This window comes from Vanellus vanellus (assembly GCF_965231255.1).
Source record: "Vanellus vanellus genome assembly, chromosome: 15".
NCBI lineage: Eukaryota > Metazoa > Chordata > Aves > Charadriiformes > Charadriidae > Vanellus > Vanellus vanellus.
The window spans coordinates 18,085,449-18,108,542 of record NC_138920.1 but is presented as its reverse complement, the minus strand read 5'-3'; the positions used below and the strand labels follow the sequence as shown (position 1 = coordinate 18,108,542).

Genomic DNA, 23,094 nt, shown 5'->3' with positions numbered 1-23,094 from the left:
AGTGTTCTAGACTGAAAACAAAAGCTCTTCTTCGCAAAGCCAATAAAAAAAATCTTGTCTGGCAACCATTTCGTCAGATCACATAGAGTAAAATTTCAAGTTACTGTTTATTGAAAAGACTGTCAGGAAATGCTCAAAGAAAGGCAGTCTGCTTTCCCCCTCCCCGTTCTTCCCAAAACGGGGAAGTGGTGGTGCTTCTGGAGGTGGAAGACTGAATGTCGCACGGCTCTGCAGCGGGGGGAAACAGCGCGGGCTGCAGTTCTCGCCTGGCAGCAGCGCTGCTCATTCAGGAAGTCCCCCCCACATCGGGATAAAACAACTCTCTGCATGACAGAGCTCCAGAATAAATCAGTAACTGGCATATAGCTTGATCTGAAAATTGGGACATGGTTTTGACATAATAGGCTTATTAAAAATTTGGAAAGAATTGGGGATGCGTGTATGACTTGATGACTTTGACCTGCAGCAGCCAAGGGAAGCTGCTGCGTGTCTGGGAATGAAGTCTGCCTCCGAGGCGCACCCCTTAAAATGAAAGGCACTTGATTCTTCACAAAGATCTGTTTAAAACATTTCACATGTGTTTTTCCTTCTCCGAGATGAAGAAAGGGGCCCAAAAATAAAGCACATTTTTTATTTCAGATTGTTTTAAATTTTTATTAATAACTTTCGTTTTAATATCTTGGAGACGCATCTGCTTCTCTCCTGGAGATGCTGCATCTCCAGTGTTGCTGACTACAAATGATCTAAAGTCTTTTTTTTTTTTTTTTTTTTTTTAAATTGTCATAGCAGTAGTGATGTTTTACAACACAGGCAAAAGTGCCTTATATGAAGTGACAGTGTTTTGCAGAGCAATAACCGATCCTGTTATTTAGTCATGTCCAGAATCTGGCCCGAAGTGAGAACTGGCAGCGATGCTGAATGAATGATTTGCTTGCTGGAAAATGGCTTTCCCATAGAATCTCTGGGAAAATTTTACAGAAGAAAAAAACCGACTTTGTAACTTGGTGCAAGACTTGCTCGCAGTGTAAAATTTGGTTTCGTGGTTTGACAGTTTTATTTGAATTGTTTCACCAAGGTCGCTTTTCTTTCTCCCTGTGAAATTCATTGCTGACACAGGAGATGGGCATGTCTCCAGGCGACTTAGAACAATCTCTAACAGCCGTGAATTCAGCACACAAAGGAGTACTGAAGTGGCCCCACTTGTGTTTTGGGTAGAGCATAACAAGAATTAAAAATAGAAATTAATGATGGTGAATTTGTTTTTATTTTGAATTAGGCTTTGTTCTCATCTGACTTGATTATTAGTTCAATTTACTGGATAAATTATTTGGTCTTGACTAACATGGACTTAGAAGTCTTTGAACTTCGTGTATAGATCTTTTCTGAACTCCCGTGCTCCCACCGTCCCTCCTTATTTTAGGATGTATCAGACTAGATCGGATTTCTGCTACTCTTTTCTCTTTACAGACGCATTTATTTTTCAGTTGACCAACTGAAAGAATAATCCCCTTTTTTTGTGTTTGAGCAAAGAATCAAACTGGTCTTTAGTGTCTTTCGCCCCTTTCTGCAGTTGCCAGAGCAGACTCCTCTGAAAAGGCACGTGCACGGGAGGAAATCTTTGCTCCATTTTCCCTAAAACGCCACGTGAAGCGGGGAGGGTTTTCTGGTAACTCTCACAGCGAGAGACTTCCTTCTTGAAGGGGGATTGTTACGAGTGTCAGATGTTACTGAATGTTGGAGCTTGTCTGGGGGGAAGAAGAAATGTTTGTTCCATTCGAACTTGTTTTACCTGGCACGAACATTGCTGTTGGAATTCAGCTCAAGTACAGTGCCGCTGCTCCTGTGGGCCTGATGTTTTTCAAGGAAATCATAGGCCTAAAAATAGTCTGCATAAACAACAGTAAGAGGTTTGTACTTTCAGTTCCAGGTTTTAGCAATGTCTTGTTGTTATTTTCTAATTGTCAGTCTCCAAAATCCATTAAGCTGATTAGCAGAGTGTTTAAAAACAAAACAGAACAAAAAGCAAAACCAAAAATCCACCTCCTGTGGAACCTTCCGTGAAATGTCGGGCTGCGGTGGAGGCAGTACCCGGGGCCGGGTCGTTGTGGTAATCTCCTTTATACCCCCGTGAACGTGTTCCGCTCTGAACATTTTTCAGGCACCCTCTGATTTGTGAAATTGCCACATGATTCTGAAACTGTGGTCTTAGGGGAGATGTAATGTGGAGACACTCGAACTAGTTGGAATCCATGGTTGTTGTACGTATTTAACACGCTCTGTGTGCTGAACAAAAAGCTTTGCTTTGCCTTTGGATTAAAAAAAGAAAAAGAAAATTGCTTCACAGCCCGGAAGGGATGAGGAAAAAAATCCAGCTTGCAAGATGCAGAACACAATTTGTCATCGATTTTATCCTTCTATATCTCTCTCCACATCACCTTTCATGATGGAAATTGAGCTTTACGCTTTTTCTCATGTTTTTAGTAGCGTGTTTACTGAGATACATTTTAATGTGTTTAAAATTCTGAAATTGAGACTAAACAAGAATTACCTTCCCTTTGTCTCTGAAGCAAGATGGTCATCTAGTTCCTGGTGAAAAGGGCATTACACTGAAGCCGCTGTTAAAAATGCGGTTGTTTTCCCTGCTTTCGTTGGCTGTTGGGGGTCGGTTGGGACGCAGGGGACAGACCCTCCCTGAGCTTCACGGGGGGTTGGTTCTGATTTGTGCATCAGGGACACGGCTTATCCCCTTCCCGCCCTTAACTGGGTGCCTGTGACCGTCGTTAATGCACTTTCAGCGTACCTACCCGTGCGTAGGGATCGGAGGGAAAGCAGCTTTTCTTTGTCATTTCTGCTTCATAAAGAAAAGAATTCATGCGCAGGAATTTAAAAGGAAACTTGTGTGTTAGTTTTAAGGCACTTGATTAATATGAATGTTACGGGTAAAGGCAACTGTAGCAGCATTGCTAGCTCTCCTAAATATTAATAATGGTAATAATAATGCTGAATCGGCTGTGCCGGAGCCGGGCAGCCCCGCGGGGCCGCCACCAGCAGCAAACCCGCAGCTTGCAGCACCCCGAGCCGGAGCCGCCCCACAGTGAGCCCGTTAGCAGATCAATTCCTTGGGAGTTTTGCTCTTTGAGTTGAAATGAAAGATAATTAGAAGGTTACAGTTAATTGGTAAAAACATTTTAAAGACTTCAGGATATCCTCTTTAGGTAATGCCTAATGAATTTGAACAAAACACATCTCTTCATACTTTTTTTTGGCCTACTACTGATACTTCTCCAGAAAGCAAACTGAAAAACTGGTACCAACAATTGAAAAAAAAAAAAAAAAAAAAAAATAATCAATATTCCCTCTCATTTAACTGAACTTGTAATGAAATTGGTTTGGGGATTTCATTTATTTAAAGGAATTATAGGGACAATACATTTTTTAAAATACTCGCTTTACTTTCAGAAAAATTACACGTAGGCAATTTGTTTGAGTCATTGCTTACTGTTAGTAGCAGATTGTATGGTACAATTTATATGAGTAAATTACCCAAACGAAAGGCCCAGTCTGTCTGTGGGCGGCGGGGCTGGAGCAGGATGACCGGAGCTGGTGGACGGAGCTCTGGGTTTGGCCCTCTGCCGGGCGGCGCGGGGAAACGCTGCCCCTACACACGGGCTCAGCCGCCTCTGAACGGGGGCGTTAAAATACAACAAATCCCCAACAAGTCCCGTCCGGGAACCCCCCAGTCACTAAAGCGCTAAAAAGTTCGTCTAATCGGAGAATGAAAACTCACTCTCTTCGCTTCCTCTCCCCAGCTTTCTAGACAAGATTGACATAGTCAAACAAAACGAGTACACACCGTCTGACCAGGTAAGGAAAGTCTCATTAAGAAATTATACAATTTATCTGCCCCTCTGTCTTTGCGAATAACTATCTCATTAATTTTCTCACTGTCCGTTGTGACACTAATACAGGTGTTGCCATGTACCTATTTAGTATTCCAGTAAAATTTACTTTGTCATTTGAATTGAGATGATGTTTATCCATGTAAATGTACTGTGAAATGAAACTCCGCCGAGGTTCAAGACTACATCGTGTTTCTGTGACACTGAAACTCAAACCTCCGTTTGAATGAGCACCATGTGATGCTTTGCCCTCCTTGCTGAATAACCTCACGCACTTTCTTTGACGCAAAGCTGGTGGGTACCTCCTCAGCCCCACTGGCTCCCACTGCGAACCAGGTTTTGTAAAAATAACCTTGTTAGAAGTTTGGGGTTGTTGATTTATTTTTTTTTTTTTAATCAAAATAGGAACTATCATTTTCAATTTGTTAAAAATAATCTGAGGATCCTTTTAGGACCAAATGCCTCATCCAAAATCACATGTAAATTCCTAGCTTTCTGCCCATAAATAATGCAATTAAGCATCTAGCATACTTTTGCAGGATAAATAACCAAAACACATATTAATGTACCCAAACTTTCACAGTCAGTGTTGATGAGGAGAGAGAGAGCAGTTCATATCCTTTAAAGTTGTTCAAGAATTAATCATTCATTCTTTAAAAAATCTGAGGTTTTTTATAAATGAGGGGTTTTATCACTGAAATAATTCTATTTTCAAGAAACAAAATATTAAAAAGTACAAGTTATTATATTCAAAATTTGGTGCAACTAATCTTCAGATACGAAACTTTAAAACAAGTTTCAGTTTTATATTGGAGGCCGAGGGTGTCAGGAGGGAGTTTAACTTGAATTTCTTACGCTTCGTATACAGTACTTAGTACTTACAATTTACTTACAGTAATTACTTAAGTAAGGTATTTCAGTAGTTACTTAAGTAAAATAATTACATACTTTTGCTGCTGTAAGTGACTGTGAGCACAAGTACTTGCGGTGCTTGTTTGGGACCATGGACGGTGCCGCATCTCCCTGCAAGCATCCTGTAAAGCCCAGTGGGATTATCCTCTGGGATGTTATGTGCTTCTCCTAAAAGAACTCCCAAGCGCAATAATGAAATAACTTCCTTCCCTTTTTTGTCCCCCCTTGAGGTGGGTGACTGCTTTTTTTTTTTTTTTTTTTTAACATCCTACTTGTATTGATTTCTGGAGATGCAGAGCTCCCGACAGTCCAGTTTCCCAAATTTCCTTCTGTTTATTGGGGTGTTCGAAAATTCAAACTGTTTCAAACATAACTTAGAGTAATGTTTAAATACATACATCTTTCAATATGAGTATTAAAATAGCCAGGCAACAATAATTTATTATCAGAAAACTGATGTTAAAATGTAGCCATTTTGTTTAATGATTTAACAGTGTTTTCTAACCTTTGGATTTTGTGTGGTTTTGACTTTGACTAACCAGTTTGGTACTTACGTAGTAAGAACAGAGCTTTTATTGTGCATATAATTTTTTTACAGTCTGTTCTGCTTACGTGATGATGTCTGCTGCAAATGTTACAATTTATCTGCTATTTAGACCCACTGTGACGAACACCAAAGCTTTAAGTCCTAAATTATAAAACCTTTAATTGAATCCAAAGTGGTATTTTGCCAGATAGTTATATTGGACTGTGTCCTCAGTCTGCAGCCTGTGCAAATGAGCTTCTTGTGGATGAGTTACCTACGAGGCACTGTACGTGGCTGCCACTGCTTTGCAATACACAGAACATAAAAGCCAATACAGTTTGGTTTTAATAGGATTTTGTAGCACTTATAACAATTTCAATTGTTTGTAGCTCACAACTTCTGATTATCATTTTTGTCTCTGCAGGAAATTTCAAATTTTATCTTTGAAAAGCCCAATTCTTGTAAGATTTAAGTGGTTGAGCTCTTGGTTCTTTGAAGGAAAAAACGGAAGCTTTTGATACCTAGACATTTCTTTTAATAGCCAAGCACTGAGCAGTTGGGAGAGGGGTCTGTCTGTGGGGGTTGGGAATTCTGTGGTGGTAGTTTAAAGGTCCTGTTGTGTGCCACGACCCCACTGAAGTCTGTGAGTGCATCATCCGATCTCGTGGGGTGGGTCTGGGCTGTTCCCAACACTTGTGTTTGCTCGAAGTGGCCCGAATGTGTTTCCTCCTGTTCCAAGCTTCGCGCTTACTACCCGCTCGGGAACTTATATGTACTTCAAAAGTGGAGCACACCCGTACGAGTGCACACGTGTTCAAGATCAAAACCGTAAACGCGGGTTCATAACGCGCTGTTCCCTGTTCCTGCAGTGCTGCGTATGCTGTCGGCGCTGGGTAAAAGGTGTTCATTACCGTTGCTGGGTACGTGGAGAATTGGGAAGTATCTATGTTGAATCAATGACTTTTCCGTTGTGCTCTAGGATCTTCTCAGATGCAGAGTTTTGACATCAGGAATTTTTGAAACCAAGTTTCAGGTGGATAAAGTAAATTTTCAGTAAGTATCATTGGTTTTTCCTTGTTTGTTTGTTTGTTTGTATGTTTGTTTGTTTGTTTGTTTGTTTAAATACAATGCTGAGGTTTAGTATGCTCTTGTTGACTTTAGATCTGATACTTGTTTTAGCAAGTGACTTGTTGTAAGATCTGTTTTAATGTCTTAGCTTGTAAGGGTGAAAACGAATCTGCAATGTACATACGACAGAATTCCTTACCTTCGAGTGTAGGTGTTGATGAAAGTAAACGCAGTTATGTTCTGTGATGAAAGCTCTGTGTGCATATGTTGGTGGACCGATACCTGTTTGGGTTCACATAATCCTCAGTTCCTTTTAGCTTCTATGACACGGAATTCCTAAAATTTCTTACATTTTCTGTTTGCATTTGGGGGAAAAAAAAAACAAACCACAAAATGTATTCTGACTCGATTTCTGATTTTTTTCTTAGTATGTTTGATGTTGGAGGGCAACGAGATGAACGCCGAAAATGGATCCAGTGTTTTAATGGTATGATTAGAATTTATGTTTGTTTTTTTTTAATAGTTGTCTGCAAAATTTTAATGCCCAGTCTTCATTTTCTCACTGTGTGAAAGCCATCTTCTTTTCCGTGTAGCTTGATAAGGAATTATCTGAATAGTCCTACAGGATGGAATTTTTCCTGACATGTAAACTTCTGTAACTGCATAGAATATCTTTAGGGAGAATGCAGGTGGAAAGGAATTCAAGTTTGATAACTTGACATAGCTTGTTGTCCATTTTCTGTGGCTTCCCTCTCTTCATTTAATTAAGTTTTTTGGTGGTGGGTTTGCGCACTATTTCCCAGCTGTGTGAGCGTTCATTTCCAAGCTGTATTCTGTCTTCTGAGTGAAGGTTTACGTGGTTTTACCCATACAAAATATACAATTACAGGATAATTAATATATGCATAAAACCAGAATATCGTATTTTTGTGCATAATTGCAGCCACATTGCTATGTCATGGGTGCTTCTTTCCGAATCAGCACCGACCCGTTAATGCAGGATGAGCTTGTAGGGAATGTCTGTTTTGTTAGAGGTGGTGTCGCATACGCTGTGTAATGCACTACAGCGTTGTGTAGTGCAGCCCCAAAATGCCCTTCTCGAAAAAGTTTACGATGGAGTTTATAAATCTGCGTGTTTCTAGGGAACTATGCTTAATAATACAATTTCTTGAAAAACAACCCTGTGGGGAAGGCCCTTACTGAAAACGTACAAACCAGTCCCCTCATGCGCATAACCTGCGCATAAGCTGGGTTCCTTGGAGTGCCGGGGGAGCCTCGGTACGGGGAGACCTGAAGCCTCTGCAGGCATTTTGTAAGGTCCGGAGCCTTAACGCTGATGTCCCCATCCGTTTAGTTCAGTGATTATGTTCTTAACTCCCATACAATTTAAATGAGGCGGTTTTGTGTGTGTCCTGAAGTGTTGCATGTACCTTTCCTACAGCTGTTTATTTTACTCTGTAGCTCTGTTTAGGTGTGAAACCTTTCTCCACTCAAGTTTTTTTAAAGATACAGTTGGTGAAAATACTTTTGTCTTTTTCTTTGTTCTTTAGACAAAATATATATGAAGCTATGCAAAAGTGTGCCTTTTCTTAGAAAAGTTATAATGAGATCCTACAGAATAGCTAAAGCAGAATGCAACTTACAATTCATCGTATTTTGCTGCGGTTACTGTCACAGAGCATCACCTGAACAATTCATATATGTGTGGAACTACTGTGCAATATTTTCTGCTGCACTATTAATAACAGATTTGTTTGAGTTTTACCTCTACTCCTTCCTCTTCCTGTCACCTCATGGTCTGACTCACCTCTGCTGCTGCTGCTGTCGAGGTGGATGAGGCTGGAAGTCAGTGTCAGGGCTGTGGAGCAGCACAGCCCCGCGGGGACACGGACATCTGGACTCTGATGTGGGAATACCTCCCAGGACAGAGACAGGGGCCTCTGGGCAGTGCAGTGTGCTGTGGGAGGACAGAGCAGTTAACCATGAATTCACAGCAATCTGCTACTGTTGTTACTGCTATTCCCCCAGATCAAAAGTGCCGTGTGTCTTCAGGTCTTCCCCCAAGGGCCTCTCTGTCCTTTCTTGGTAGCTCAGGGAGCTTTCTAAATTTCTTTACACCTTTTAAATCTTCTTTAAATTCTCCTCTTAGCTTTCTCCAGTTTCTGCGTTTCTGTCGTTCTGTCAGCTTCTGCTCTGTCGCCCGCCGTTCCTGTCTTTAATGGCTGCTTCACTTTCGTCTTTTATATCTGGCACCTAGAAAGCCGTCAGCAATAGCATTCCAACCTGTTCTGCTCAGGAAGCTGAAAGGCAGCTTTTTATTGAACTTTGGGATTCCTGGATATTTCTTCTGAAGTTTGGTATTAACTGGTGGGTATTTCTTGATTTAGATGTGACTGCTATCATATTTGTGGTGGCGAGCAGTAGCTACAACATGGTTATACGAGAGGACAATCAGACCAATCGGCTTCAAGAAGCACTAAACCTCTTCAAGAGTATCTGGAACAACAGGTCTGTGAATTGAAGTTTCATTGTTCATACATAAATTAGTAATCCTGTCCTATACAGTAGTCGAGACTCGTGTGCGGGGCCCGGCTCTGGCTAGGGCAGAGTTCATTTTCATCATAGCACCTCGTACGGTGCCGTCTTTTACATTTGGACTGAAACAGTACCGCTAACATTCATGCGGCTGACACGCTCATGCGGCTGACACGCTCACGGCTGTTGTAGCTGGTGCTGAACAGTGTCTGCAGAGCACCGCGGCTTCTCTGTTTCCCGCTCTGCCCCCAGCGAATGGACTGGGGACACGCAGTGGGCTGGGAGAGGGCACGGCTGGGCAAACGACCCGAACTAACCAAAGCAGTATTCCGTACCACGAAGGGTCATGCTCAGCGCTGAAAGGGAAAAGAAAGAGTGGGGTTTAGGAGGGTTAGCCATCTTGCTGGGTATCGGTCTACCCACGGGAGGTGGTGAGCCTTTGCATCACTTGTTTTGTTTTGTTCTCTCTTCCACTCAGTCTTCACTTATTAAACTTTTTTTTTTTAACCTTGACCCCCAAATTTTCTTGCTTTTATTCTTCCTTTCCTCTTCCCCCATCCCACTGAGGGGGGAATGTGAGTGAGCAGCTGGGTGCTCTGCTGCTCGCCGGGGTTCACCCCCAGGAGCAGCCTGCGCTGTGGGGTTGGCTTCTCTCGGCGCAGTCCCGGCCCCTCTGGCCACGGCTGCCCGCTGCGCGAGTGCCTCATCCACTGCTCTGGCTGAAGAAAGCTCCAGAGAGTTACAGATTGGTAGTTGCCATATTGAGGCTGAGGTAATTAAAGCAGCGATGGAGTAGCACACTGGAGCATGGACGCGCTCACCTATTTGACATATCTGGATTAGCGGTAGAGAGTGGGCAGCTTTGCCCACACTAGAAGCACACAAACGGAACTCGGGGGTGTACGCCCACAATCACACCATGGGGTTCAGGGATAAAAGGAACCTTTCAGAATTATTCTGGTGTGTCATACGACTGTTGTCTCCAGAACTGGATGAAGTTCCTTTTTGCTGTGTGATCCTAGCTGTGCCTTCTCCTTTTCTACAGGTGGCTACGGACCATTTCAGTAATTCTTTTCCTGAATAAACAAGATTTGCTAGCAGAGAAAGTTTTGGCAGGGAAATCTAAAATTGAAGACTACTTTCCAGAATTTGCTCGCTACACTACACCAGATGATGGTAAGATTTTAAAGTTTTATTAGCAATTTATCATTTCCTTGTTAATTACCTTTGTAATGGTTTTGGTTATTTCAGCTAAGATTTGAAAACTCTTAAGTAGATGTAATCTTCGTTGTTTTTCAGCCAAACTGTAATGTTACATTTTAGGCATTAATAATGAGAGAACCCTGTCTTTTATACATTTAATATATTAATAATTTTATCATGCCAAAATCCTGTTACTTTGCTGGTGTAGACCACAGCACACTTGTGACAAATGCGTCCTCTGGCCTCCCCCTTGTCTTACCTGTGGTCGTTTCTCTGACCTGCCAAATGCCCGGTGCTGTGGCCACTGTAATACTCCTTTGTTCTCCTGAAATCTTACTATTTTAAATCATATGTTATGGTTTGATTTCTCTCATAGTCAGTTTTGCAAAGTATGTTTCTGTCATATGTGAGCAGAAAACAGAACTAGTTATGATTTTTAGGCACTATCACCAAAACCACCTGTTTTAATGAGATACTTATTTTATTGTTAATCAGCAACACCAGAGCCTGGTGAGGATCCCAGAGTTACAAGGGCCAAGTATTTTATTAGAGACGAGTTTCTTGTAAGTATTGCCTTTCCTTCAGTATTTCTTACGCGATTCTTCTCAAATATAAGCTCTTACGCACCTTATACTATTGCAAAATGCTGTCACTTTTTGTGTTGTTTATATTTAACATCCGCACTGCACAGAGCACTGTTACGTTTAAGAGCTTTGCTGCTGTTCGTTAGCTGCTCTTCAGATATTTGTCTGTTGACACAGTACATAATAAATAACAAAAGAATTGGTGAGAATTAAGAAACCTCAAATAGAATGATGAGGGAAGTCCTGCTGTTATCAATGGGGCCAGATTTTTATTCCATGCATTATTTCTAAAGATAAAGACTAATCAAAAGATGCATCATCTGTAAAATATTAATGTTCTGTTCATATTATCTTTCCCATAACTGGTCAGCTGAAGCTATACTATACATAGATTTTTTTTTTTTTAAATATTATTACAGTTACTTGTAAAGGTGAGTATGGCAATCAAATTGTGGACTCATTTTAAAATGGAGCACAACAAAATTTTGCGGGAGGCTTTCTGTAAGTGTAAAGCAGGGATAAAACCTTGTACAAGGAGACAAAATCCACCTTTCTTTGTGGACAAATTGCCTAGGAGTTGTGAGGCTGAATTCACCAAAGCTGCATATACATAATAGCACTTTCCTGAGTTCTCGTTCAACCCTGAAATTCTCCAGTATGCAGTGACCTTCTCACCGTGTAATTCTGATCATTTAAAATTTCATGTTTTAGGTGAGAGTGAAAAATTGTGGGCATTTTGCCATTTAGTTACACCCTTTGAACAGCACTCACGCTTACGTATCTTAACCTTCATTCTTCTGAGTTTTGAGAATACGGTTTTTTTTCCCTGGTCAGTTTTATTTTAACCCAGTATCTCTCTCTTGCATTAACAGAGAATCAGCACAGCGAGTGGCGATGGAAGGCACTATTGCTATCCTCACTTCACATGTGCAGTGGATACAGAGAACATCCGGAGGGTTTTCAATGACTGTCGGGACATTATTCAGCGCATGCACCTTCGCCAATACGAGTTGTTGTGATGGAGAGCACTTTTTTCTGTGTTTTGGACTCCTTATTCCTTATTAAAAAAAGAAAAAAACACCCTTGCCCACATAGGGTGGAAGAGAACTGTTTGAATCTCCCATTGATTTGCACCCCTCAACTTTTTCTCCTTGCTGGACAATAGCAGCACTTCTAAGCTTGCTTCTGTACCCCTCGGACAGTTTGAGATGGCCCCTAACGCTTAAAAGGCCATTTACATGAGGATTCCCTAACACTGTTATTAACAAAACAGAGAAAAAAAAAAAAGGAAATAAAACCTAATTAATTAAAAGCCCTGAATGTGGAGCACCTGAAAGGATTGGGGATAAAAAAAAATTAAAACATAAAACAAAAATTGGGGAGAGAAAACGTTAGGTAATTTAGCACTGTTGTGGGCATAATCATATAACCCGTGATCTCCACTTTGTATCACTCACTGCATCAGACTAAAGAAGGTGCCAAGTCACAGACCAAGTTTGAAGACAGACACTTGAGTTTGGTTCTCTGACTGTAATGTGGCTTTGAACGGAAATACTGACAATTCGACAACAGACCTAGACAGTGCAAAAACCAACTGCTACCTTTCAGAAGGGTATTTTTAAAACCAGTCGTGGTGGTCTAAAGACAACCATGGACATTTATGAATTGAACTGCGTATGGCCTGTGATTGCAGAAAGAGTTAACCACACACTGTTTTCAGTTTGTCCACTGATGATCCCGTCTGCTATAAAAATCATTATCTGGACTGTAGTCCTCACAGTCTTTCCCTTCTTTCTCTTCTTCCCTCCCCTCATTTTTTATTTTACTGCTGGATTATTATTCTTGTACAGACTGTAAAATGTATTATTTTGTACAACTTTATTGAAAAAAAATAACTTGTAGAAGATCTTTGTGCCTTGATTATGGCTGTACCTGTACAATGAGCTAAGATGTAAGTATGTTTGATTGCGCTGTACAGCTTTGTCAACCCTATCTGCAGCATTAGCTCAAGGTAGGGAAAATTTATCTGTAGTTTAGTTTTTCTGGTTTATAAAAGAACGAAAAATACTGTTTAGTAAAAAAAAAAAAAGAAAAAAGAAAAAAAAAGAAAAAAGTACAAATTGTGCAAACTTAACCACTTTAAAAGTGAGGTCTTCAACAAGTGACCAGATGTTGCAGCATCATGCTTTTTAATTTTTAGCTTTAATTCATTTAAATCTCTATCCAAATGCAAAACATGGCTTGTTTCTACATAAACCAAATTTTGCTACAAATTATAAATGTTAGTCTTTGGTCATTCATAGTCCTTTTTGCTGAAGACAAAACCAGAACAGTAAGAGACACCCAGGGCATCGTGCAGGTCTGGTGACCGTCTCTGGACTGGGCCAGACCGCCCTCCCCTCCCTGCGCTGCGCGGGCGGACTCCTGCCGGAATGACAAGGTGTGCACTGCCCTTGGATTTGGCCACTGAACTCCAGTTTCAAATGACATTTTTATTTCTCTTTTAATAAAGAGATACTTTAGAACCTTTTTGTTTTATATTAACTATATAAGTAGCTTAAAGTGAAGATGTGTGGATTTTTCTTAAACTTGAATAATTTATGCAAATTATATGCTTAGAACAACATGTGGTACAGTAAAAAGAAAAAGAGCAAAAATCACTGTAGCAATAAGAGAGCATGTAATTTTAGTAACTACTACACTGCTTTATATTTTATACCTAGGTGTTTTATGTCTCTGTGAGTGTGTTACTTTTTCATGTGTCTAAACCTACGTGTACAATTTGTACAGAGTCAGAAATTACAGCTGTAATAACACATCTAGAACAGTGTTAGCCTATATTACTCAAGCACCCTTCTTCCCCCTTCATTTACACCCCTAAACTGATCTGGATCTTACTGCAGTGACTTTAAAAGGAAAACAGAAGAAACAAAAAACAAACGCCAAAATACTTGCCTCTTTGCCTTTCTCACTAGCTCCCCTCCACCCAAGAGACTGTGTTAACTTTCTTTTTTGGGAAGAGGTCGTTTAAATTACAGTTAGGGTGTGGTCAGTGATGTCTGTGCAGCTAGATTTGCTTCAGGTATCAGATGCCTTTTTAATACTAAGAACTGCAACTGTTCAGAATTGTGAGTTTCCATCGCTTTTGTGGCTGAACTTTTAAATGTAAATTAATCACGTAGTCCATCTTCCCTTAAGAGCGGGGACTCGATGGAGTTACTGTCCCGTCTCCCCTAATTCAGAATTACTAGTGATCTTCCAGAAGACACTAAATCGTCTAAAAATTTTTGCTGTGGTTGCCACTCATCTATTGAAAATGATCTTTCCTGCTCACAGGTCTAGAAAGTTGCCACCTGAACTTGGTAGAACTGTAGGAGAACATGACCGAAAAAGCCCCTACAATTTCAGAATGTATCCAGTGCCTGGGGGGTAAGGGCTGGTGTTTCCAGTAGGTAGGAAAGGGACGCACATAGTGGAAAGGAAATTCATTGTGAGCCTTAATTTTAGTTACAGGAGCCAAAATCTTTAATTTAGTGCCAACCCTTACCTTTGTAAGCCTGGGAGGAGTTGGTGTAAGCACCAAATCTCTCAATGGGGAAAACCTGTAGTGGTGTGAGGAATGTAATCTCTCATCAGAGAGAAACAAAGCACCTCCATTAAAAAAAGTTTAAAAAAAAAAAAAAAGCTTCTTCCTCTGACAATGAGAAGGATACAGACTAAAAATGAGCTATGTAAGACAGCAACAGTTTAAGAAACTTAAAGCTTTACATGAACAGAAATGTTTAGGGGATGCTTTCCCTTAAGTGAGGAAAAAGGCAATTGCGTTGAATATGGTTGAGTTGCACAAGTACGGAGTGTGTGTGTGTCTTAATGTCTCAGTATTGCCTTCGTTAGTCTCTTTATTAGTCCATGCAGTTTGGTGGCCTGGTAAACGCGAGTCTTATTTTTAACAGCTTTTTTTTTTTTTTTTTAAATACAAAACCATAAAGCTTTAATGCTTGCTATTTAATAAGTAACTATGTTTTCTTCTGTCTCTAATTTAGTGGCCATAATTTGCAGTTAATTGAACCATTCCAACCTAATGCTTACCCATATTTCCTAGTTTTGTTTTATTTATTTATTTGAACTTCTTGTTTTCATGATTGAGGACTTTCACTTCTGTCTCATTCATCTGTTTGGAAACTTCTGACCTTACAGCCAAAACTTAACTCATTCTACTCAGTATTCATCGTGATGCTGAAGTGTAAGATACCTGCAAATGTAAACACTACCACTTTTATTAATAAAAGCAAATACAGTGTTTTAGGGCACATTTGCATCACTGTAGTTGAGGTTGTGTCAGTATTTCCATTATAAACCCATAGAGGGTCTATATCTTGGCACTGAACTGCCCTAAGCTAAATCTTTGCCATATGAGGCTGCTTCTGCTCAAGCATGATTTGGTGGGTTGGTTTTCAGTTTCCAACACAAACTCTTGTTTCTGTTTTAAGTTATACAACTGTTTTGTTGGATGAGGGTTGGTTTAAAAAAAAAAAAAAAAAAAAACAAAAAGCAAACAAACAACAAAACAAACAAACGTGGTTCAAGATTGGTTTTGGCACTTCTGTAACTCAGAAATTGTTTTGATTTTAAAACATAACCTTTGGCAAGCCAGTAACCTACAATATGGTCTGATCACTTTGGGTATTTTGTAAAAATAATAATAAATTGTAGAGATGATGTGGTTTCAAAATCAGCTACTGTGCATTTGCAGCAACTTATTTCAACCCAAGAACTTTTAGTAATTTGTACATCAGTACGCACGTTCAGCAGTCAGTGTGATGCAGCAGAACAGGGATCACTCCTGAACATTTTTTTTAAGTGTGTAGAGGTAATCCACTACAGACTAAAAAAAGATTCAGCTGCTTCTGAAAGCATCAAAACCTGCTCTCTGAGAGGCCGAAACTGGAGCTCTCTAAGTTGTTGGGAGCAGCCTTTGATGCAAAAGCGTATGAAGGCGTGCTGCATTGGTTGTCATAGATGGGAGCCCTGAGGGCTTATCTTCATTTATCCAAAAACTATTTTGAATCATGGCATCAAGGATAGGATCGAACTTGGAGTATGTCGTTAACTCCAGAAGAACTGAAGCCAGTTCTGTTCCAGAGTGTTGCATATAATTGATACCTGCAGGATAATTTTCTTTTACCAGTAAATCTATGCACAGAAATATTAACGTTCATCCCTTTAGAATCTGAGCACCTGGTAATTAGCCATGACGCAGTATTCCTGTAAATGATGTAGGATGTTTTGTAGTCCATCATTCAGTGTCAAAAATTACGTACCAGGAAAAACAAAAGATAAATGTGTGATCACACAGGAAACAGAGTGCAGATACGGAAATAGAGCCCGGGCCAGCTGAGTACCAGTCCAGTGCCTTAGTGATAATACTGTTGGTGATTGGTGCTATACAAATGTCTAAAGTTGTTATGTTAAAAAATTCTGTAACTTACTCTGGAAGAGAACAAGTTCTCTCCTATCCCCAACTGTACCTAACGTGTTATGAGTATTCCTAACAACGCTGGCACTCGTAAGCCCTCTTCCGTGGAAGTAGATGATAAAATTCCTACTAAGTGTAAGAAGCAGGATGGGGGCCAAGGATTACCATCAGTGGAAATCTCACACAGGAACAGGTCTTCATCCCGAAAATACACATTGAGTTTGTAGAACAGTAAAAATACCTACAGGCAAATATCTGTTTGCAGTCCAGAACCAAAACTGTACCCTTCTTCCTCAGCTTGCTGTTGCTGAAAATCCATCTGTGGGAAAAAGTCTTGCTGTTCTATGACAAAGTTTGAAGTGTCTTTGTAAATAAAATAAGCTACAAAGGGGATTTCTGAACCTCTGCTGATGAAAGCCGTTACACTGAAAAATCTCTCTGGTGACTGACAAGATTGAAATTCCAAGAGTGAACCTATTTTAATCCTGGTCATACCAGTTAGCTTAAATACTGTGAGTGGATGTGTTTCAGTTCCTGGGTAGGTAAACTGCTTTAGAGTATTTTACTGTATTGCAGAGATTGCTAAAATTTCAGCCGTGAGTACTGGCTTCATAATTAATTGTTTTCAAACCTGATTCTCATCTTATTAAAAGTTAAAACTGCCTTTTACCCTGTCTACTTTCAATGTACTGAGCTGAGCAAAATGGGTGCAGTTTAAAGCACAAGTCTACTTGGAAAAGCAACTTGGGAGGAGTTGGGGAGGCAAACTAATCTCTCACTGCATTAAACATAAAAATAATAAGGGGGTGGAGGGTCTAACTTCTGGGTCCTATAAATTAGCCTGGTTCTGTGGAAAAAAGGGAGTTCTCTAGTTAACAACAGCAAGTGCTCACTGACACCTCTGCAACAAGGGGTAACTGACCAAATATGTCACAGAAAATTTTCTTTTTAAGAAAAACAAAAACTACCAAACCAAAATTTACAGATTTTCCTATTTTTTTTGACTTGGGAAGTCTGCCTCAAAAATCTTTATTTTAATGACAGGACAAAATAAAGCCTTTAAACATTGTCCCAAATACAGAGAGAATGATGTATTTTTGAGGGAGAAGATGCTGATGTTAGGGTTTTTTTCTGTAACGTAACACGCTCTCGAAGGCTGGGGTACCAGTAGACAAATGTAAGCAAATTCAGAATTAAAATTTGAATGTATTTCTTCACTTTAATTTACCCAGTTGTTTTAGTAAATGAGTTGGCTAATACTTTTTTTAATATACTACTACTCAAGTTTGGAGAAAGAACAAGCTTAGGACAGAGGTACTAATGTTGGGAATTCTCTTGGTTCTGTTGTTCTGTTATGCAAAGTAATGTTTTTAGGCTGTGACTTTTATGTGAATTATTAATAGTGAAGCACAATGTTTCTATTTGTAGTTTTCTGGTATTTGATATGACTTTAGCATTCTTGCGATGAAAGCACTAGCGTACCAGCGGAGATCAGGCAGAGAACGGCGGTGCTGTGTGAGGGCTCTGAGTTCCTGCCTCAGGTTGTGACCGGCAGCCAGGAAAGGGTGCCCCTTCCCGTTCTCTTTGTCTCTGCATTACCAGTTTTCTGTGGCAGGATCAGAAGAGCTTCCAGAAAAAGACAAATGAAGGGGCTGGGTGATAGAACCAAATACACATCTGTGTAGGGCCTCCAACTGTTAATGGAAGGTACTTCCAGCTTGTATGAAGCTAGAGCCACAGGAGACAGCGTCTTTCCTGACGCCTGTGTGTGATGATTCATATGTAGCTCAGTATTTTTAATCTCAATTCTTTTTCTGCTTGAAGGCCCAACATCCAAAATGAAGTAACAGATTTCAGGAAAGTTTGCGTGCTAACCTCGAATTCTGTTTTTCACAGGGTAAAACTGCTGGGCTACTGAGGTTCCTCTGTAAGACAGTCTGGAAGCCCAGTGCTGCTGCACGCAACGGCTCTTGTTAACCTACTGGTGATTTCAAACTGGGGAGCTTACAACCAGTTGTTCTGCCTAACATCACGGTCCAAAACCTGCTACCTTTGGATTCAGCTGCTTTCTCCTGTCCTCACCCCCTGCCCCACCTACTCGTAGAACATGTATGGTTGATAAGAGAGAACAGAGCAGCGGGGAAAGAGTTATGAGACAACCTCACTGAACGTTCAGAGGAACGAGGGCAAGCTAGATAAACGAGGCTCCTAAATCCATCACCTTGGACGTTCAAAAGTATGTTTATGGGGGGAATTCTTCATTCCCCAGGTAAGTGACCCAGTTTGGGATTCTTACACAAATTTTGAAGGTCAGAGAATGTATTTATCTAAAAGGCCAGGATATCTCCAAGTAAGGAACTGCAAACAAAGCACTTGCTCCGTACATGATAGGACTGGGAGATGCTTCAGTGAAGTGTAAGTTTAATGATCAGTAAGCAAATCAACTGGGACTTGCTTTGAAGCAAGAAAATGTTTCCACTATAGGCTCCTCTTGAAAGGCACCCAGGGCGTTGTGAGGCTATGCTTTTAAGCAATCCACAGTATACATAGTTCCAACTTTTAAGTTGATGTTTGAAGGAGACTAGAATGACCTTATGTCAGCAACTTAAAAACCACCTCATTTTGTCTCAGAATACTTCTCAGTTACCTAGCAAAGTGTCATGGTGCTCAGTGTCTGGAATAACACTGCTACCAGTAATCGTGTACCTGAAGGTACGATGAAAATTGCTTAATCTTGAGGTTCTGCTTGAGAAGGAAGAAAAGAACTCTTTAGCCAAAACTCATTAGCCTAACTTGCTGCTGCTGCTGTAATTTACTACTCAATTTGAAAGTTATTACCTTATCTCTAGTTGAATGTATTGGCTGATTTGTAAAGGGCTAACAATTATGAAATACAAATTTATGCTAAAAGAATTTGTAGAGGGCAAGGAGCAGAGGCAGTTAGCATACAGAGAATGTGAGGGTGGATATTTTTTTAAAAACATGAATAAAAGGCAAACAGTTTTGTTGGAAGTTGGCTCTTCTGTTTGGGACTTTTATTCTAGGAAGAAACCAAATGAAGCTGGATGTTTTCATCAGCTGTATTGTATTCAGCCCTTCTTTAGGTAGGAAATCTTGAAGTGTAGTTGTTAAGTAATTTGCTCAAAAATCAAGCAACAAATTTTGATAGGTGGGTGGAATTGAAACTTGAGCATTTGATATTTCGTTTATTCTTTACTCCCTTAGAAGAGCCATTCCCAACCGTTATGAAATCAAACTTCAGTTCTGTTTAAAAAAAAAAAAGGTAAAAAAAAGAAAAAAGAAGGTAGTTTTCCACATTTCCCTAGTTCTGGCTCTTCTTCACACACATCTACTTTCCAGGATGCATTTACTGCTTCTTCAAAGCATGCAGCAGAGACTCTGAGGCTGGCCTTCATAGTGTATTTATTGGGCTCAAAATTTTATCTTTAATATGCTCACTGCCTCATAGCTGCTTCATCAAAATTTCATTAGATGGGAATTGTGACTCAATATTTTACACACAAAACGTAGTCAAATATGCATTTGGGGAAAAATTTGTTGCATCCATTTGCTGGATAATAAAATGTTTCAGGGACATTCAGGTAAATCTAAGTGCTTTTACTTAAGAACATTTCACTGAAACTTTGCAAAACACAAATCTACATGGGAGAACACAGTTGAACCTAAGAAGACAACCATCATTGTTTCCATTCAAAGTTGTAAAAGTTTAGTTTGCAAAATCAATTTCTGGTACATTTAGTGTTTCATCACAGTTTAAATGATACCTTGAAACTGTTGGTTTTGATCTGACTTTGCCTCTTGTTTGTTGACCTGAAGTGGGGAAAGCTTGGATATTGCAATTCTTCTGCAAAGGGCTATTCAGCAAATGTCTGGCTCTATCACAGCTCCCTAGTTTTCTCCTCAAGGAAAGTTGAAAGTAAACGCTTTGAGTATTGTTCATTCTTTATATATTAAAAAAAAAAAATCTGTTACTGCAATCAAAATAAAGAGATATAAATATATAAAGGCAAAAAAACTTCTAGTTTTAAAATTCAGACACTGAAACTACTAGTATCATTAATGTCTAATACCACTACGTCTCTCGCCGGCAGCTGGTGCTGCGGACTGTTCCCTTATTCTACTCAACTAAGCAGTAAGTTTTGTAGTGTAATTCCCATTAAAGTTCTACAAGTCCAACTGTTGTCACTAGTCAAAACTTTTACCTGCTGTGAAGCTGCTTTACTGAAGCCAACATATACTACTTCAGGCCATAAGCTCCAGGCACAATGAAATTCTCCAGACTGCAGATCCAAATATCCTACCTAGGAGATGCACAGCAAATTTCAGTCAATGGAAGGAAGCTTCTCCTACCTATATAAAGACATCTGTTGTACAAAGTGTATTTATTTGAGCCTTCTGTAAAGAACTAGGATCTCCTAAGGCTCACAAAGTCTCAGCTTTGTAGTTTTCCCATCCAGTTTCACTGGAATGTTAGTTAAGTTCTGGATTCACTTTTTCTCCAATTTTAAATTTTCTGAACCTTCTGTTAGGGTAATATACTAGTTACTCTGAAATCACCTTCAGAGAACTTGTCCTGCATCTTATAACACTACATCATTACAAGCCAAAACCAAAGAGCAGATGAAGCACGGGAGGTATATGGACGTTTCTGATTCGACTCTCAGAAAATACTTTTTTCTTTCTTGGTTTGGGCTAGATTACATTCAGGTCTGGTATTTTCTTAGGAGTTCTGACTAGTTAATCACACTGTCTGTTCCAAGTACACTATTATTTTCTCACGTCTATGAGACGGAAATTGCCCGCTAACTAAATGGAGATGAGCCAAAAACTTTTTCTCAAGGATATTTCCATTGGCCTCCAGCCTCAGCCTGTCACTTCACTCCCAGTTCTTTCCTCATAAAAAATGGCCAGTGCTTCCATAAGCATTGACACGTTACCTTACTGTCTTCCAGACTGCAGGCAATCGAGCAATTGTCCAGCACAGGTAGAGAATGTGTCCATTGTGCCTCTACTTCAATACATACCTTTTATTCCAAAAAAGCCTCTTTTCCTTTCTGTTGACAGAGCAAAAAGAACGTTATCCTGGGCTCACAAAAATGTTGAAGATATGTTTCAGAAAGGGTTGCTTCACCACTGTAGGGCAGCACATGACAGCGCAACTCACGCTCTGCTGCAGTTCAGGTGGCGGTGTATATTTTCTATACTGGAATTTTAAGGGCAGTAATCCCTTTAACTAGTACAGTGACCACATTTGAACAAGGACCATGTCTCTTAAAGATCCTACGACAACTTATTTCTGAACAGGGTTTTTTGGCCTTTCCTACCAAGTGATTTCATGGACTGCATGGAAGACTATGTAATTTCTTTTCATTATTTTTCAGTTAAAAACTGAATGAGAATAAAGGACCTTTTAAATAATTAATCAGCAACACTCTTGGCTGCCTTCCAAATCCCAGAACACACCCTCACCCTCCCCTTTCTCACAGTTGAACTCTTACACAACAGAAGAGCGGGAGTCCATCTGAAGAGAGACAAAGGGACTTTGTTTCTCTCACGCGGTCTCCATTTCAGTAATGCCTGTCTCCTTGCCTAAGGTCAGCTTGTATGATCGGTCTTCGTTTTAGACTGATCCCCTCTTCATTCGTCTGTCCCTCCCTTCGCTGGGGGCCCTCTTGGCCTGTGGCCTTCGGGCAGCACCCCAGCTCGGCCCGTCTCCGTGGGACCCCAGGAAGGGCTACACTGGGGTCCCGTGGCGAGTACCACCACCGCGCTGGGGAGCCAGCGGCACTACCGGGGAGCGGATCCTGCGGCAGGCTGCCCCGCGCGACAGGCTGCCCCGCGCGCTTGCCGACGGCCCGAGAGCCTCACAAGGAACGTGGCTCACACAGCACAGACCTCTCTGCGGCACAGACATGGAACTAGCAACCGTAATGCCAATAGCGTTATTTATAGGGACTACGGTTGGTTTATTAAGAGTTTTTTTACATCTAAGACTTCAGGATTTTGTCTTAGGCTAAAAGTAGCCCCAACAAATTTTGTTTGCAGTGAGAAAAGGCAAGTTTTGGGTACGCACAGTTACACCAATGCTGGTCCTAAAACTTTACCACTAAAATCTGGTCCTAAAAATCTTACCCCTTCCGTTCCAAAGTTATCATCTTCCCTATTCTTTTTTTTTTTCCCCACTTTTTAGGTTTTTTAATTCTACCATAACATTTGATCATTACTATCAACTTTCTGCCGTTATTCAGTATCCCCCTCACGCTCCAGCAGATGTGAGGACACACAACTGCCGCCAGAACAGAACACTGCGCGTTTTTCTCCTTTCTCTTCCAACCCCTGTCCGACAGCCGCCACGCTGGGAGGCTTCGGGAGGTTTTGCAGGGTAGGGAAGTGTGCTTTTAAATGCCCATTGGCCTCTTTTTCCCCCCTATTTTTTTCCTTCTGTCTGCCATCTCCTGCCTTGGTTCCCCGGCAGCAACTGGAGCGAGCCCCAACTGCTTCAGCTGGGACAAAGCCACCCTCGGCCGCCACCGGGCCGCAGCTCGTACGTTTTCCTATGTCATTTTTATCTGCTGCCGCTCGTGGGTGGTTTCAGCCACCGTTCACCAAGAACGGTCCCCCCGCCGCAGCAGCGCTGAGGCGTGAGGTAACGGCCGCCCGGGCCCACCGTCCCCGCCAGCGCGTCCCGGGGCGGGGGACGGTCCGGGCCAGGAAAGCTCCCCGCCGTCCCCAGCCCCCGAGGGCCGCCGCCGCCGCCGCAATCCCCCTCTTCGGCCTGGCCCGGCCCGGCGGAAGCCGCCGCCGCTACAGCCACCGCCTCAGTCTGCCGGCGCCCGCCATTCCGCGCCGCCCCGCCCCGCTTCCGGCCGC

General features: G+C 41.1%; 1 protein-coding gene across 2 annotated transcripts in view; it reads left to right on the top strand.

Moving 5' to 3' along the window:
• GNAS (GNAS complex locus) overlaps positions 1-16,866 on the top strand; it is a 102,460-nt gene extending 85,594 nt beyond the window's left edge. For both annotated transcript variants that reach the window (XM_082490879.1, XM_082490878.1), the window contains exons 6-12: positions 3,810-3,864; positions 6,317-6,390; positions 6,834-6,892; positions 8,793-8,913; positions 9,986-10,116; positions 10,639-10,706; positions 11,600-16,866. In XM_082490879.1, the coding sequence (XP_082347005.1) occupies positions 3,810-3,864; positions 6,317-6,390; positions 6,834-6,892; positions 8,793-8,913; positions 9,986-10,116; positions 10,639-10,706; positions 11,600-11,746 (655 nt within the window). In that variant the 3' untranslated portion in view covers positions 11,747-16,866. The remainder of the gene's footprint in view (positions 1-3,809; positions 3,865-6,316; positions 6,391-6,833; positions 6,893-8,792; positions 8,914-9,985; positions 10,117-10,638; positions 10,707-11,599) is intronic.
• Positions 16,867-23,094: the final 6,228 nt, after the last annotated feature.